The 18,188-nt window shown below is 38.4% G+C and overlaps 2 protein-coding genes across 2 annotated transcripts in view; one reads left to right on the forward strand and one right to left on the reverse strand.

The window, feature by feature from the left end:
• Positions 1-312: 312 nt before the first annotated feature.
• LOC121638150 lies at positions 313-5,538 on the reverse strand. Its single transcript, XM_041982697.1, has 10 exons — positions 5,251-5,538; positions 4,372-4,668; positions 3,281-3,565; positions 2,669-2,779; positions 2,517-2,570; positions 1,795-1,830; positions 1,686-1,724; positions 1,560-1,592; positions 1,243-1,290; positions 313-575 (listed from the first exon to the last, which is right to left on the reverse strand). Exons 1-10 carry the CDS (start codon positions 5,336-5,338, stop codon positions 496-498), a joined length of 1,071 nt encoding a protein of 356 aa, XP_041838631.1. The 5' UTR covers positions 5,339-5,538; the 3' UTR covers positions 313-495.
• A 34-nt stretch (positions 5,539-5,572) lies between these two features.
• Positions 5,573-18,188, forward strand: part of klhl5 (kelch-like family member 5) — a 55,772-nt gene continuing 43,156 nt past the window's right edge. The window contains exon 1 of the mRNA XM_041982691.1: positions 5,573-5,655. Within this exon, the coding sequence (XP_041838625.1) occupies positions 5,654-5,655 (2 nt within the window). The 5' untranslated portion in view covers positions 5,573-5,653. The remainder of the gene's footprint in view (positions 5,656-18,188) is intronic.

Consider the following 18,188-nt stretch of genomic DNA (forward strand, 5'->3'; position numbering starts at 1 on the left):
CTGCAGACATGGTCTTCTCAAAATTCCTTTTATATTACCCGTCTTTCTTCCTACAATTAAATCAAACTGAGTTACAGCTTCCAGAAGCTTCTTATTTAGCTCTTTGGCAGATAAATACTCCTATTTATTTCTACTTCCCCTCTTTTGATGCAGTTGATGCAGACATGACCTATAACTCAGCAAAAACAATCTAATTCTGCCCTATAAAAAACTTTAGATCCTTTCAGTCATAATCAAATTGGCAACGACTGTTTATCAGCCAAACATCTTCCTCCATATACAAGACAAATTGTCCTATAAACTGAAAATTGATTGGAAGTGAAGCAATTTATTTACTTTTGGACAGTCTATTAATACAGAAGTGTTTCCTAATAAAGTTCCTAAAGATAGTTTCAAGATGAGCTATTGAAAATAAACTTAATTTAAGCTTCAGATGGGTCAGATATTTTATTTTTATCAGAAAGGACCTTGGTAGGTCATTTTTATCTGTGATCCTTAACACCATTCTGCTGCTTCTCCAACACCCGACATGTTCCTCTGTGAGGCAGGGGGGTGGCTGCGATGATGCAAATGAGCTGAGAGGATTTAAAAAGGAAAAAAGTTTTAGGCAAGGCGAGACAAATTTATTTGTTTAGCACATTTCATGTACAAGGAAATTCAAAGTGCTTTACATAAAACATTAAAAGCATTACAGAGTGCAAGAAGCAAGCGTATTAAAAACAAACTTTAAAGGAAATAAAAGAAATTAAATAAAAACAATTAAAAAAAATAGATTAAAAGACCTAAAATAAAATAGATAAAAAGCACATAATATAGTTCCAGTGTGTGGAATTAACAGTAAAAGGAACCAAATATAATAAGTTTTAAATCCTGATTTAAAACTGCTGAGCTTCAGCAGACCTGCGGTTTTCTGGGAGTTTGTTCCACATGTGAGGAGCATAAAAGCTGAACGTTGCCTCTCCACGTTTAGTTCTGACTCTGGGAACAGAAAGTAGACCTGACCCTGATGACCTGAGGGGTCTGGCTGGTTCATAATAAACCAGAAGATCCTGAATGTATTTTGGCCCTAAACCATTCAGTGCTTTATAAACTAACAGCAGGATTTTGAAGTCAATTCTTTGACAGACACTGATATAAACACTGATAATAGATTTTTAGAAAAAAAATTGAAAACTATAAGATAACAGACATTATTATTATTAACTCTTTCAGTATGTATAAACATAGAAATATTGAGCTTACCTGTGTAAGAGTGATCAACATTTCCATCCGGCAGAGTCTCTATGTCCTCTGAAAAATTATATGTAAAGACAGTTAACACAAAGTCATAATGAACTTCATTAAATTCAAAGATGCAGACGTGTTTTAAATGAGTCTTTTGACCAGTGATCACTTATCAAACCTCTTCAAATTTTGTTTTTGAGGCCAAAACCTGTTTTAACATTAAATTTAGAAAGGATTTTAAAGTTAAAGTTCAGAAAAGGGTAAGAGGTTTAGCACTTGGTCATGATGGTGCAGTTAAGGAGTTTGGGGATGCATGTGTATGTGTGTCTCCTTACCTTGACTTTCAGCTTCCTGAATGGGTGGCAGTCCTGTTCATTGAAGGAAAAAACAAAGTGGCTGTTAAAGACTCAAAATATTATCTCACTTAAGTAATTTTGATGATGTTGTTTTTGGTAACTTACGTGACCAGAACTGAAATCCATATGATTTATGAGCTGTGTCTGTTGGACAATGAAGTTTGTTAGAAATTGCTGAACTGTTAGAGGAAAAAAAAAACTATTACCAGTTTACCTTTAGAAGTGCTGATATACGTTTGCTTGCCACCATCTAGGTGAAAAAGCATAATGAACATATATCACAAATATGGATAATTTGTTTCATAGACAGTGAACTATCTTCAGGAGCTCTTTCCTATGGTTTCCTCTAACTTTTAAGAGAATCATAATTCAGAGAAAACTGTGGTTAATTATTTTTTCATGTTTTTTAAAGGGCCAACTAAAGACTTCTTATTTTAAAAAATTGACTATTCTCACTGTTCTTTTCTTGGGTCAGACTTTAAAGAGTTAAAGAGGTTTTGTTTGAGTTTGCAATACAGTCATTTTTGATGTCATAACCTAAAAAAATATATTCTTGTGACTAAATCTAACCAGATATTTATATTCTTTAACTAGCAAGAAAGCCACTGGCAGCAGAATTAAGAGCAAAGTACATTTAGAAAGCATTGTGTTAAGCAGGAAGCAAACTGATTTCTCGCTTGACAGTCATGTGAAGCTTCACCACCAAATCCCTCTGAGCTCTATGTGGACGTTTTCACCGGTGATCAGCTGTGATTGTGTTACCGTTTAATAAAAACACAAACCCAAGAGAAATTTGAGTACAAGGGCATGAATCAGTTGATTATGGTTTGTGATGGTTTTAAAAAAAATCCTTGGAGATGGTGTAGAACAGGGAAAGGAAATGTCAAGTAGTAATAAAGGCATCTTCAGTGGAAGAACACTTTTTTTCTTATTTACCTTTTATCTGCTGGCTTGTAAAGTTGTAATCGGTGGGTTGTGTCTTACATTTTTCTGTAAAAAAAAACAAAACAAAAAGGATCATAAATATGCCATCTTTAAATCATCATAACTGATCTAGTGAGCAAGTGCTGTGTGTTTTTGTGTCTTACTGCTACAACATTTTCCCCTGTAGATTTCTTTGATCAAAGTTGCAGCTACAGTCAACAACACCACACACATCAGAGCCAGCCAGATCACCCTGAACATGCACCGCCACTCATCTGGAAGTCAGTAAGGGATTCAGACAGATACAAATATTTTACAAGAAAGGTCTGGGCATGCAATATCTTATTTTCATTATCACTGTTTTAGCTTAAAAAGGATACCCAGTTTTCATCATTAACTCTGGAAAAATATGAGATAGTTGTGGCCTTAGAAATGGAGAAGTTTTCAACAGAAACAAGAAAAATCAGTGCAGGAGGTGCAGAAAATGAAGGCAGAATGTGGTTGTGGAAGGACCGTGCAGCAATACGAAGAGAAAGAAACAAAGTCACAGGTGAGATTGGAGTCAAGAGAAGGAGAATTGAAGGAAATTTGTTCTATTGAAAAAAATGAGGCCACTAAAGGACTGGGAGGGAAGGCAGCATTGAATGAAATGGAAACAGATTGGCCAGTTTTCTTGTCTTTTATTGTTTCCTTTCTTATTCTCTCCCATCTCACAGTAAAGCCACACTAGCCACACGGAGAAAGAAGAAGCACCGCTCCCTATTTCTGACACCAACCGTTCTGTGTCCGTTTCCATGGCAGCTTTTCCTTTGCTGTTTCATTCAAAACTGTTTGATTGGTAAACCAAAGGAGACACTGGCTTTGATTGGTTGATTCAGATGTGGGCAGGAGAGAGAAACAGCAGTAAAGTGCCTCCTTCTGTCTTTCATCATCACCCATTTCACCTTCCTCCTCCTCAGGTAGGTGGAGGTTCAAGGAGTTATTACTGCGACCATACAAAGTGAGATTCAGAGTTTCTGTGGGGTTGAGCTGAAGCTTGACTGACACCTCCAGATACAAAGCTGTGAATGGAAAAAGCCTAAAATTATCTTCTGATGTTTAAACAGGACAAAGAATCTACAGCCATGATTGTAATGTGAAAGAGAAGAGTAACTAAAACTAAATGCTTCCATGCTCACAATTTCATGTTTTTATAATGCTCAATAAATATTAGTGACATTAGAGCTCAGACTGTAATCTCTAATTTAAAAATGTCTAAAAGTGCAAATGCACTTTAGTGGATTAGCATATAAGTAAAAGAAGTAAAAGAAAAAGTGTGTTCTGTGTATAACATGTAGAAAAATGTGTTATTAACAGCTCAGCTGAATATTAACATAATTGGAAATTATATACATTCATTCTAAATCATTCCAGATGAAAAGTGATGAGTCATGCTGGTGATCTTTAACTTTCTACACATGTCATATAAATATGATTGACAGTGAAATTAGCTAGTTTTAAGCTGTTTACTGTTCACAGTATATCAAAAAATAGATCTCTAAAAAAAAATTAGGTGTAAACTATATTCAACAAGTCTCTGATCAGCACAGTGGGATCCAAAACCAGAAGTGTATTTTGAGGCAATTAGCATCTCACCTAATAAATAGTTAGCTAAAGCATACTTAAGCATATGTGTTTTAACTGGTATCTATCTAAACAGGCCAGCACTAGCATTAGCTCATGGCTTTAAACTTCTTGTCTGAATATAGTCCCACCTAATACTAAAGGACCAGTGGCAGCCCAACAAAAAACAAAGCGATGTGACAGTAGTCACGTCTATTTGTGTATAATAAACTGTGCTGACAACCTGTGTTAAGATGTGCAGTACCTGAAGATGAGATCCTGCTAAGTAATTCTTCCATATCATTGTCTGCATCACACATGAACCAGTTCATTTTAGGATCGTCTCCAACACTCCAGGTTTCTGGCGCTGAATCTGTTAAGCTGTTTTTATCCTCCTGTGTGCAGATCCGCTTCCACTTCTCATCATGTAAAGTTAAAGAAGGAGCGCAAATATCTTTTCCCTTGTTGTCAGTAATTCCAGGCCTCCCATCTCCTTCCATCTTTACCTGATTTCCTTGTTCACAGGGTTGGTAGGGAGAGCAGAGAAAGTTCACTTTTGACACTGAAAGGATAAACAGTGTAAAAATTCAGCAAGGTCTCTAGGCAACATGAGGCAGGAAAACAAAGTGCTCTCAAGTCACAAATCAGAGCGAGATCTTAAAATGGAAGCTGTTGCCTCCAGTTTGTATCTGACAGGGAGAGACAGACAAGAGAAGTAAGAGAAAGAGAGACGAAAAGAAGAAAGGCAAACACCATGACTACAAAAGGTGAAAACAGGCCTCTCTCATAGATAACTGTGTTTTCAAGGCAACACAATACAGAAACGTTTTCAAACAGTTGTCAGTCAATGTGGCTCTGATCTTTATCTCAGAAAGATGGAATAAGACGAGAAATCACAAACATCACATAAAGAGGAACGAAACAAAAAGCATAAAAATATAAAAAGATTACTACTTGTAGAACTTGACTTTGATGAGACGTTTGAACAAATCACGTAAATACAGAAGAATAAGTAAGCAGGTCTTCCTTGTTAATGCCTCATATGGATATTAGCTGCGGTAAAGTGAAGCATGTGGACATTGAGACATATATACACAGAGACAGAGCAGTATATGTCCATCTGAAGTTGTTCTAGATGACCTACCTCTGTATAATGTGAAGAATTCTGGGATACAGATGATGAAGGTGAGGATCACGAGGAGGAGAAATTTAGTTAGCACAGCTTTTGTCATGGCTCTGAAGTAAGGCTAGACAGAAAGACATGTGCACTTGCTCACGGTAACAGTCTTGTCATGTGGCTCATGTATCCTTCCTTCTTAAGAAATGCACAAAAAACTTGCCTTGACATCTTGTCTGTGTCCATAGGAGTAGCTCTGGTAGACTTTCAAGAAGCCCTCATGATTTTGTTCATAATTCATATACAGGAAGGCGACAAGGCATGTATATTACACCAAGCAACTTCACTTCCTATTGCACTTCCTGTCATTTTCTCAGAAAGATTGAGAAATGGAAAGCGGTGTGGAAAACAAAGAGTTTCTGTCAGCTGAATGTAAGTACAAAGAACTTTGTTTTTTCTCTTTTGGTGCTGATGTGTAAGAGAGATGGTAATTGACTTTGTTCTTCTGAAAGGAGAACTTGAATTTAGATCTAGTGTGAACATTACAGAGTACAATTGTAGTAGGAAGTTTAAACAATAATATTGGACAGAAATATAAAGTGTAAACACAACTATGGTAGAACCGCATAATACAAACCACGATTTACATTGTAACATGCTGAAATTTACTGTGTATTCTTTCAAACTTACAGTAAAACTTTCTGTAAAAAACATTAAAAATACTGTCAGTTTTTGCTTGTATAGCGAGAGTAGAGTAGAGCATATGTTTGGGAATTTTAGGATTGAGAAAAAAATAACACCAAGTATATTTAGATGTTTTAGGTACCTACTAAGTATTTTCTTGGAGTGGAAAAACAAAGTAATATATGTATGAAATATAGCTTAATTTCTGTTCCGAAATATGTTTATTATTTCAACTTCACTTCAGTTACAAAGAAAGACATGCAGTTATAAAAATCCAACTTTCTCCTCTTTATTTCATGTATCCACACCTTACCTGAGTATCTTCCTTACCTTCTTACATATATTTATATTGTACTTCAGGGGACTGGCTCATCATCACACATTACTAACATTTGTTGGACCTGACAGGGTTAAGGCCAGGAACAATTAGTTTCAGTGTGTCTGGGGTCAGTGGATTGTACCATCATTTTTCAATGGTCTTGTCATAGTTCGCGGTTTGTTCTTGTTTCTTGTATTTGGCTTTTGTTATTTTCATGGTTTATGTTCTTGGTTTCTTGTATTTTGGGTCATGTTTAGTTCCGTATTCTTTGATTCCTGCTCATTAGTTCACCTGGGTTAATTGGTTCATTCTTCTCACCTGTGCCTTGTTAGTTCCTTCAATGTATTTAAGCCATTGGTTTTGGTTCCTCTATGCCAGCTCATTGTTGTCGTTTCCCTGTGTTCCAGTCTGTATAATTTATTCCTTGTTCTTTGGAATTACACCCTGTAGGATCAAATTCGCCTGCCTCCTGCCTTATCTTCCTGCATTTGGGTCCTCAGCTCAGCCGTACCGTGACAGGTCTAGCTGAGTTTGAAATCGTGCAGACAAATCCTTCATTATTCCATCAAAACAGCACTGTGGTTTAGAAATGGTACAATTAAAACCTCACTTTTTCTCCTCTAGTCTTTCTTCTCATCTGGCCTACTGGTTAGATGGTAAGAAGTAAAATTCTGAAGGATTTTTTTCTTTGTAAACTACTTAAGCTTGAAGTTGTTGATTTTGGAGAAGGTGTACCGTTTTTGAATAGCATTCTCTGCATGCTGAAGCAAACCTTTGTCTTTTTGAGTATGTCTTTTGCATTGCCATGGTTGTTAAGTTCCTCCACTAGTGGGCAGTGCTGAGTTCAGAGTTCACTCCTGCGAGCAGACATCACTTTCAGAAATTGTTTGGCAGCAGTAATGCACCACAATAAAGTTGTTTCAAACCATCCAACAAGTCCTAAACATTCTCATTCCTTCTTCAAAAGCTTGCTTAATTTCTACAGTTGATGTCCTCGTCTTCATTCTTCTGCTTTTTTCCCCCACTTCCTGATCCTCTTCTTCATCTCTGGTTTGTTTCTTTCGCTGGTCACATGTCAGCTATTCTGCTCAGCACTGCCCCCAAGATTTCCAGTGGTATTGCTTCTTCTGCGTCAAGCCACAGATGGCTAAGCTCCCTGAAAATGGACCAAATTACGAGCATAAGTGACGCAGGAGATGGACGAAACTGTCCGTCTCTCTGCATGTTTGTCTTCTTTGGCGAGCATAAATAAGGCTCAGTAAAGGTGGATTTATACTTGCACGACGTCTGCATCACCGTGTATGTTCGCAGAGGCCCGACACCACCTCTTCCGGACCTGAAGTGCAACCCTGCTACGCAGACGGTTACGCGCAGGTACTCCCTTGTGATTGGTTAGTTTGAGATCACGTGTTGCCGGATATCTGGATCTTCTTGCTGAATTTGTGTAATAACCGCCATTTTTAAAAACAACACTCAATGGATCAAATTGATGAGAGGCTGAATTATTTCTTCATTGTCTTCCACAAGCTAATAAAGACACTGAACCATACTGGACGCTATTGTTGTTTTAAAACAGAAAATACATAAAGGAACTGAACTGAACTACCAAAAGAATTCCAACATGGTGAGTTTACCGGCTGATACCTCCCCTCCAGCCACGTTCAGATTAGGAGTCAACACAACACCAAAACGACGTGTATTAAGTGCGATAGCACACTCAAGAGCGTCAGCTATGCCATTACCGACCATATGCAGACGCCGCGCAAGTATAAATCCACCTTTTTACTTGTGTGGCGTCTGTGTCAGGTCGGTTACACCATCACCAGCATAGGCTCTGCATGAAGGTGGATTTATATTTTCATGATGTCTGCATGCATTTGGTTATGGCGAAGCTGACACTAGTGATCGTGCTCTCACACTCGAGCATAGGGGTTTTGGTGTCGTGTTGCAATTTCTCCTCCTTATCTGCAGGTGGCAGCAGGGGTAGTACTGGCCGGTAAACTCACCATATGGCACAAACTGATGCTGCATAGTGGAGCTGACGGTCAACGTGGCCGCCATCTTGGATGGGTCTCCAATGCACCTCCAATGCATTTATTTTTAAGGTATATGCCCAACTACAATCATCAAAAAAAACAGTAATAATCAATAACATTAACACACTTTGAGAGCTGTTTGATCGGGACAGTCAGAGTCATAAAATATATACGTTTTGGGGGTAAGTAAGGAAATTATATACCAATTTGTCCCCACAGGTAGGCTATAAAAGGTAAGTAAGGTAATAACTGTATAGCCATATATTTTTCTAATGGTACGCTATAAAAACTAAGTATTATATTGCGCGGGTTAATGCTGAACAAAATACGGGGATAGTTGCTGGCGCTGTCTTGACTCGGGTTGGTTCTGAAGCTAGCCTGGAATGTGGAGACCCATCCAATATGGTGGCGATACTGCATCTCGTTCTAGCGTGAGGCATCTATGTATATTATGTCTATGAAACTCACCAGGTCGGTGTTCTTTTGATGGTTCACTTCAGTTCTGGTATGTATTTTCTGTTTTAAAACAACAATGGAGTCCAATATGTTTCAGTGTCTTTATTACCTTGTGGATAAAAACGAAGAAATAATTCGATCAGCCTCTCATCAGCTTGATCCATTGAGTGCTGTTTTTAAAAATGGCGGTTACCACACAAATTCAGCGAGAAGATTCAGAAATCCGGAAACTTGTAATCCCAAATTGATCAATCCTAAGGGAGTACTTCCGTGTAACTGTCTGCATAACAGGGTGCATGTAAGGTCTGGAAGAGGTGGCCGGCATAGATAACGTATGTGTGACCTACGCCAACAAACACAGCAGTCAATTGCCTGAATGTTTGAATACTTTTGTGTAAAACAAAACAAACAAAAAAAAAACAAACAAAAGAAAATCTAAATCAAAGAAATATGTTGTTTATTTTTTAAATTAATCTATAAATAATAAATATCTAAAACTACAAATTGTGATAAACTATAATAATTGGGTTTTATTTTATTTTTTTGTGTGTTGAAAAAATAAGTAGAAAACATCCATAATTACGTAAACAATCTCATAATTATAAGATGCTAAATTATTTTGATAAGTCATTATTTTTTATTAAAAATGTTAATCATAAGAAATATTCACTGCTACCTACCACTAATATAGTCATTGTAGAGGTAATAGATATCTTGGCTGTTGCTGAGATTAATCAATCTTAATGTTTTTCTTTTGTATGATAAATCTTCTCAGAAAAAAAAAAAAACATTTTTCTTTTGTACTGTCTGACTTGATCTCTTTTGGTTGTTTGGCATAGCTCAGATTTTATGGTTGAGTTGAGAGCCACTTATCTTGGCAGGCATGAACACAAACAACACACACACACACACACACACACACACACACACACACACACACACACACATACATACAGACTCAGAGAACAGCACATCCTCAAACCTATAAACACAGTGATGAGCATGGCTGGCAGGTGGAGCCTTATCTCTACTCCACAGCAGTCTGCTGCTCTCAGGACTCAGTCAGCAGCTTATGGAGGAGGATAGAAACTGACAACAATTTAAAGAAGAAAAAATTCACTTTCTGTGCTTTTAGGCTCAAACAAATATGCTTGATACTTAAGAGTCTTTCCAAACACTGAATGCAGGCAGAAATGCATTTTATGGCAACAAGTCTCATTAATTCAGGATTAAAACAATTACTTGAAGTTGTGCATGCAGACATGATTTAGTGTTCAATTCACAATCAAGATGAAAAACACAGGATGAGAATTGTTTCATGAAAACAAACTTGCATTAATGCATTATTAGACCACAGACCTCCATTAGATTATCTTTGTTTTGTCAAATAGCAATTAAATCTCCTTTGCTTTAATAAAATGTCTTTCTATCACAGTTAATTAATCTATATATTAATAACAGCTTTGCAACTCTGCAAAGGTGATGCTTTTAGAAAATGATCATTACAAAGGATCTAATTGCCCATGTTGCCCATGGTGTTAAAGGGGGCCAGCTGGTAGGTTTCCATGAAATCTGCTCAAAAGAACACAGGTATGGAATTACCTCTTTGTCTTCTTTGCTGTGTGATTGAAAAACTGAGATTCATTAAAACATTAGTCATAACTGGAAAGTAAACTTTCTTTTACCAGCATAACCCCAGGCTCTGAGCTGCACTTTGCTGCAGCTGGTTGAGTGGAATTTCTAATTCTGTGCCAGACAATGGTTTAAATTCATATTGCGAATATTTATGCTCCTGAGTAGTAATTCCTTATGTGTTAAAAATTCAGTGGATTCCTTTTAAGCTTTCCCATCTAAACATCTCACTATTATATAGTCTCATATTAGGGCTACCAGGATAATTGCTTTCAATTATTGATTTAACCAAATATGCCATTTAAAAAAAATAGCAAATCACTACAAGTTTACTTTTAGACTCTGAACTTATAAAAGTTTAAATGAATTCTATTACCTGCAATAATCCCTGGCAGAACTTTAGGAGTTTAGTGTTGTCTGTAATGCATATCAACTTTCATGTTTTGGCTCACTTTAAGAACATTTGAATTATGTATGGAAATGAACAGGGTGCTTTGTTCCATGATGATCTGTCTTGTTGTGAAGCCTGAAACATCTGTGATGTTCAGCTAACAACACACATCTATCATTTCTAACACAGCAGTCAGAGGCTTTAATGATGAACACAACACCGCGCTGCAAATGCTTACAGAGCAAGAAATGTGTGTGTGTGTAAAGAGCAAGAGTAAAATCTTGACTGCTGAACTTCTCTAGATTCAGTCATTTTTTTTTCGCTATAACGAGCATTAACCATAAACCCTGTTGGATATTCTCACAGTTTGCAGTGTCATTTTCTTCTTGTGAGATACAGAGCCCTGCAGAGACTATGTTTTAAGCTGTGCAGTACTTCAGAAACCCGCTTTAGAGAGTTTAGCGATAGAATGTAACAGCATGTTGAAATTAAGGATTTAGGTACAAAGGAAAGTATTAGAGAACAGGTGATGCTCGGTAGGCTTAGTGTTCTGGTAGCACTTCAGGCATTAGATGAAAGATATTTGATCTTCTCCATCATTTTCTCACAGTGATGTCTGAACTCAGTCCCTGGATTTGCTTTGAATGCACACAATCATGTTTTCAGACAGAAAAAGGCATTAGAGATTTAAAAAATTCTCTTTCATCCATTACGTCAGGAGAAGAGTTAAAAACATCACATGAATTTCTTTTTCTTCTTCTTTCTTTCTTTTTTTTTTGTTCACTGAAGGAAGTTTGTGGCTGTTGAGATGCATCAAAAAATAATTAAGGGGTTGTTGAATTGTTTTTGTGTATCCATTCCCATTTCTGGGAGATCTTTAGTTAATAAATAAAAAAATTAAATAAATAATCTTTCTTTTTTTGTTTTTAAATACACTCACCAGCCACTTGCTAGTACCAGCAAGGACCCTCTTCTGTCTTCAGAACTATCTTTATTCTTGGCAGCTTAGATTACCAAGGAGTTGGAAACAGTACTCAGATTTTTTGTTCCATATTGACATTATAGCTTCACAGTTGCTGCAGGTCGCAAAACTGCTCTACTGGGTTGAGATCTGGTGGCTGTGGAGAGTACTGGAGTACAGTGACGTGATCGCCATGTTCAAGAAACCAGTTGAAAATGGTTTTAATTTTATGACATGGTGCGTTATCCTGCTGGAAGTAGCCACCAGAAGATGGTATACTGTGGTCATAAAGAGATGGACATGGTCAGCAACCATACTTACATAAGCTGTGCTGTTTAATTATGCCCAGTTGGTACTAAGAGGCCCAAAGTGGGCCAAGAAAATATTCCAGACATTATTACACCACCATCAGCCTCAACTACTGACACAAGACAATGCTTTCACAACTGAATGTTGCAGCTGAAATTGCGATTCATCAAGCCAGAAAATGTGTTTCCAGTCATCTATTGTCCAGTTTGGGTGAGTCTGTGTGAATTGTAGCCTCGGTTTGCTGCTCTTAGCTGCATACTTTGGTTGTAGTTATTTGAGTTAATGCTGCCTTTCCATTATCTCCAGTCTCCATCAGTCTTCCCATTTTCCTCTTACCTCTGACATCAACAAGGCATTTTTGTTCAAACAACTGCGGCTCACTGGATATTTTCTTTTTCAGACCTTTCTCTGTAAACCCTAGAGGTAGTTGTCTAGGAAAATCCCAATTCAACAGTTTTTAAAATACTCAGACTAGCCCATCTGGCATGAATAACCATGCCACGTTCAAAGTCACTTAAATCCCCTTCTTTCCCCATCCTGATGCTCAGTTTGCACTCCAGCAAGTCATCTGATTATGTCTACACAACCTAATGGATTGATTTGCTACCATGTGATTGGTTAATAGCAAGGAACTGAACCGTTGTACCTAATGAGTTGACCAGTTAATGTGTATACTTGCTGTATTTTTACGCAAGTCTGACTCATATAAAGATTTACATTTAGGGAAATACCAGTGTTACTACATCTAACCTGACCCAACTTACGATTGCATGTTAGATTTTGCATCAGACATACAGCTGAATGAAATTACTCTGCAAGTATGAAAAAAAATGCCACTCTGGAACATTATGCCTTACCATTTCAATTTGTAACCTTTCTTCCATCTGTGATGTGATATCTCATCTTTTCTATCCTTCATAGACATAAAAGCAATGTGGTTCCTGGGATGATGGTGTCAGCCAGTATCTGTCAGTCAGCCACTTTGGTTCAAACTAAAACATGTATTGTGAAGATTGCTCTAACATATTTTACATATATGATTAGTCCCCAGAAGATCCTTCATAGAGCAAAGTTAACCTCCCAGCTTTTCCCCTTGCCACAACAACAAATTATTGTTATTGAGAGTTTACTGTGTTTGCAAATATTGGATAGACTGTCATGATTTTTTAGTTAAACAAAAAGTAAACCTGAAGGCAGCCATGTTTCTTTTCAATGTTTACATACAGAGGTTAAAACTAAAAGAGTCCCATTTCCAAATTCTGACTTATAGCTTCTGAGGTTTAGTAAATGCAGCAGGATGTGAAATTGTGGGTGAAGATAAAGATGGGGAGGCTGAACAAGTTGACTCTGAACTCTGTGACAAACCTGACTGGCTCACTTTTGTCCTTTTTGCACATAAGAACCATGACATTATTGAGTTGATCAGTCTGTTGAAGTGGTGGCATTCAGTCATTTAGGCACGGCACGATTTTTGAAAAATGTTCTTGATTACTTCATTCATGCTTGTGAAAGTGACAGGAAGGGCCACATGCATGCATGGAGCCAAATATTGTAATAAAGCTTTGGAGGGTTAAAGTTAATCAACGCTGTTATTTGTATATTTATTTAAATAAGATAACTCTGCTGGTTAATGCCACTGCTACACTGCTGTACATATCTATTAATACGACTCTAGCAGTTCACATTTGTGCCATATTGAACGTGGTTGGTAAATATTAATAGGTCTGACCTAATAAGATTTTCATCTCCGTATGTTACTGTAAAGCACAAGGGGGTCTTTCACACTTTACACCAACACGCTCAGTTGTCAGCAGAAAAAAGTGTGTGTGCAACTGACTTTAATGATATTGTCAGACCATGTTGGCCACATGCATGAAGAGGCTATGTTAAGTTAAAGTTTTGGATTTGTTAATAACTTTATACAACCAAATGTGTGCTCTTAAGAACAGTTAACACAAGCTTTTCCTATAATATATCCTCTTTAAAACTGTATACATGCCGCTGATATTGTGCTCTTTAACTATGTATTGACTATTGAAGGTATTTTTAAACAATCACCAAGTGTTTTAAACGGCAAACCTGTTAAATAATGGGAAATGAAGTATGGACAGTGAGCATGTTTTTCCATTAAAAACAGGGCAAGAGGAGGAGGGGGCGGAGGAGGAAGAGCTATGAGAGTGTTATGATTTAGTGCTGTGTCAGCAGTAAGGCGTCGTCTGGCTCTCCTCAGACGAATCTGCTGGGAAGTTTTATGACTTTTATGGAAAAATTACGACTTTTCACAAAGAGATTATGATTATGAGCGATACTTTAAAGGTGATGAAGAGCTCCAGACCCATCCTGCTCGTGCTCTAGTGGGCGTGTTTATCTGAATCGCAGTGTTTTACAACATAAATGCATGTTCTGATGGTAGGATGACACCGAATCTTGCTCTTCACTTCTTTGCTATGTTGATTACAAGAAAATTCAGAAACTCTGCTCTTGATGTCCCTTTGAAAATTTCAAGGCTTTCCCTTACGTGTGTGTGTATGTGTGTGTTGGGAGAGGCTATATATGGCACTTTAAAGGTGCCATGTTTTGTGCTTTCAAGGGATGATGCATCCTCTAAAGTGGGCTAAAGTGGGGTGAATTCATAGTGCTGTGAACCATCATAGTCTGCCTCCCTTTTTGTTCTCCCTCCTCTCTCTCCTTTCTCCTCTGCTGTAACCTTTCTACTGAGAAAATGCCATGTCAATAAAAGCTTTTTAACATGAGGAAAAAAATCAATGTGTTCTGATTGCACCTTTTTTCAAGGGAACGAATGAGTGGTTTTGCTTCGACTCGCTGGTTTGTTCTACAAGAAGCAGGTTAAAAGATGGAAAGAAAAAAAAAAAAAAAATCAAAGCAGGATAGAAGTAATGGAACACAATGTACTCGTACCTGGACACTGAAATACAGATTCACAGACTTTCTGAGAAATACCATAAATGTTTTTACTCGTTAACTGCAACACTTTACACTTTAAAATGTGTTATTGGTCCCACCATTAGCTTTTATTGTCCTGAGTGGCAAAGAAGTCTTGCAGAGAGCACAGCAATATAATGTCCAGTAAAAATCATATAATAAAAATAATACAAACATAATAAACCATGTCAATAAAAAGACTAAATTAAAAGTATAATAATAAAACACATCACACTATATAGGTTTCTATAGCAGTTAGGCTGACCAGAGAATTTAAAAATATTAAAAATGTAGCTACTTTATTTTCATTATTGTGTGATTATTCTCTTTACAATGTTTTTTGTGACAATGTTTTGTAAGGCTCAAAAGTTATTGGTATCCATGCTTTGCCTCAGACTCTTTGAATTCATTGATATATTATGTAATATATCAATAAACTAAAACTCTTTACTCTTTTTTTTTTTATTTATTTATTTTTTTTTACTTATCCACAACTTAACAGACAGACAGACAGACAGACAGACAACTTTATTTATCCCCGAAGGGAAATTGCGTTGTTACAGTAGTCCAGTGTCATACGTGGCATAAACTATGAATAAAAAATAGAAGTAAAATATACAATATAAGTAAAGTGGAATAGAAGTAGAAATAAAATAAAGATAGAAATCCAGAGTGGAATAAAATTAGAAATAAATAAAATATGAATACAGAGTGGATTGGCAGATAAAGTGCAGTGGCAGTAATAATGAAACTAGCTATCAGATATTAATATGTCAATATGACTATGTAAATAAAGGATGTGCAAAGATGATACAGAATGTTGGATGTGCAAAGGATACAAATATTGTATAGTTATATGATATATAATATCAAGCGACAGTTATAGGTTGCAGTAAGTTCAGTGGTTGGCTTAGTCCAGTTGTGTGATCATGGCTTTGGCAGAGGTGGATGAGTTATGGAGTCTTATTGCAGCAGGAAGGAACGATCTCCTGTACCGTTCCTTAGAGCAGCGGGGTTGGATCAGTCTGCTGCTAAAACTGCTCTTTAACTTGTCCAGTGTGTTATGGAGGGGGTGGGAGGGGTTGTCCCTGATTGCCAGCAGTTTTGCCAGCATTCTCTCCTCCACCACCTCCTCCAGGGTGACAAGTTTAGAGCTGACAGCAGACTCTGCCTTTCTGATCAGTTTCTTCAGTCTGTTGGCGTCCTTTGCCTTGATGCCCGCACCCCAGGACACTACAGCAAAGAAGATGGCGCTCGCCACAACAGACTGATAAAACATCTGCAGCATCTTATTGCAGACGTGGAAGGACCTGAGCCTCCTTAAGAAGTAAAGCCGGCTCTGCCCCTTCTTGTAGATGGCGTCAGTGTTGGTGGACCAGTCCAGCTTATTGTTAAGTGTGACGCCTAGATATTTGTATGAGTCCACTGAGTCCACATCCGTCCCATTGATGCAGACAGGAGAGGGCAGAGGCTTGTTCCTCCTAAAGTCCACCACCATCTCTCTCGTCTTCGCCACGTTCAGCAGTAGATGGTTCTCCCCACACCACCTCACAAAGCGGTCCACCAGGTCCCTGTACTCCGCCTCCCTCCCCCCCTCCACACATCCCACAATGGCCGTGTCATCAGAGAATTTCTGCAGATGACACGACTCAGTGCAGTACTTAAAGTCTGATGTGTATGTGGTGAAGAGGAAGGGAGACAGCACAGTTCCCTGGGGGGCCCCAATGTTACTGATCAGACGATCAGACACACAGTTCTGTAATCTCACAAACTGCGGTCTGCCCATCAGATAGTCGTCTACCCAGGCGACGAGGGGAGCACTCACCCACATGTCCAGAAGTTTGGCCTTCAGCAGTCCAGGCTGGATGGTGTTAAAGGCGCTGGAGAAGTCGAAGAACATGATGCGGACTGATGTGTCAGGTCTATCCAGGGAGGAGTAGGCCCTCTGCAGCAAGTAGATGATTGCATCATCAACCCCAACATGGGGCTGATATGCAAACTGGAGGGGGTCTTGTGATGGGCCCACCAGTGGCCTGAGGTGCGCCAGAACCAGTCTCTCCATGACCTTCATGGTGTGAGAGGTCAGTGCTACTGGCCTGTAGTCCTCCAGTGCAGTAGGACGTCCTTTTTTGGGCACTGGGACCAGGCACAATGTTTTCCAGAGCACTGGCACTCTCTGAAGGCGTAGGCTCATGTTGAAGAGGTGCTGGAGAACTCCACAGAGCTGACCGGAACATGCTTTCAGCACATAAGGGCTGAGTCCGTCCGGTCCAGCGGCTTTCCTCTGTTTGAGTCTCTCCAGTTCTCTCTTCACCTGGCTGGATGTGATGTGGAGTCCAGACTGGGGGGTGGGGGGTATAGCAGGTTCTGAGGTGGATGTAAGCAGTGGGCTGGGGGGTGGAGGTGACAACAGAGGTGCGAAGAGGTGTCTGCAGTCGGAGGTGGGGAAGAGCTGTGGGGGCTACTAACGCTATTGGTTATTGCTTCATTTTATACCCAATCCTGACACCCTTGCCCTTTCACCAATTATATGAATACTGTAAACTGCTGTATTTCACTGCCTGTCTGAAATGCCTCAGTTCAATTTTGAGTTAATTGTATTTTTTCTTCTTTTTTTTTTTTTTTTGCCCATTTTTAGTGGCCCATTGGTGAGGCCTTTCAATTCATTGTAATTTATTTATAAGGTTATCTACAAATCTCTAGCCCTCCCACCCTCTGACACATCCTAAATGCTCTTCAGTCATTACACAATTTAATTTTGTCTCTCACCCTCTCAGTTCACCAGATGCATGCTAAAGACCCCCATGTGTTAAAATCTGAAGCACTGTATGGCAGTTCTGCATGAATACTTATAAGTGGCAATGTCCTCTAAACGCTCCCCATCATGTTATTATCCCACCTGCCACTGCTTAGTCCCTCTGTCCAGCAAGACCTCCCACATATTCTTCTCTCTCTCTCATCTCTCTGAACTCATTCATATTCTAAGTCTGTTTCATCCTGCAATGCTTCTTTTATCTTGCAATGACTTTAACTGTTTAACTGTTGGCATGCAGGTTGTAAACTGTCCACAGTTATTCAGATGCCAACTTAGGCTAAACAAAAAAAAAACTAACATAGGTTTACAAACAATTCCTCAGCTTTTATTGAGTTTACATCTCAACATTTATTTGTTTTTTATGGATATTACTCTGCCACCTTTCCTCGTTCTCCCATTAGTGTTTGAGTCAAGCACAT

Source organism: Melanotaenia boesemani, chromosome 4 (assembly GCF_017639745.1).
Source record: "Melanotaenia boesemani isolate fMelBoe1 chromosome 4, fMelBoe1.pri, whole genome shotgun sequence".
Classification (NCBI taxonomy): Eukaryota; Metazoa; Chordata; class Actinopteri; order Atheriniformes; family Melanotaeniidae; genus Melanotaenia; species Melanotaenia boesemani.

What these genes read in the sequence shown, in the direction of transcription:
- LOC121638150 (XM_041982697.1), bottom strand. Translation starts at nt 5,338, where the DNA reads ATGACAAAAGCTGTGCTAACTAAATTTCTCCTCCTCGTGATCCTCACC. An exon ending in ATGGAAACGGACACAGAACG is followed by an intron (nt 2,780 to 3,280) that starts GTTGGTGTCAGA and finishes ACTGACTTCCAG; the next exon opens with ATGAGTGGCGGTGCATGTTC. An exon ending in TCAGGAAGCTGAAAGTCAAG is followed by an intron (nt 1,291 to 1,559) that starts GTAAGGAGACAC and finishes ATAATTTTTCAG; the next exon opens with AGGACATAGAGACTCTGCCG.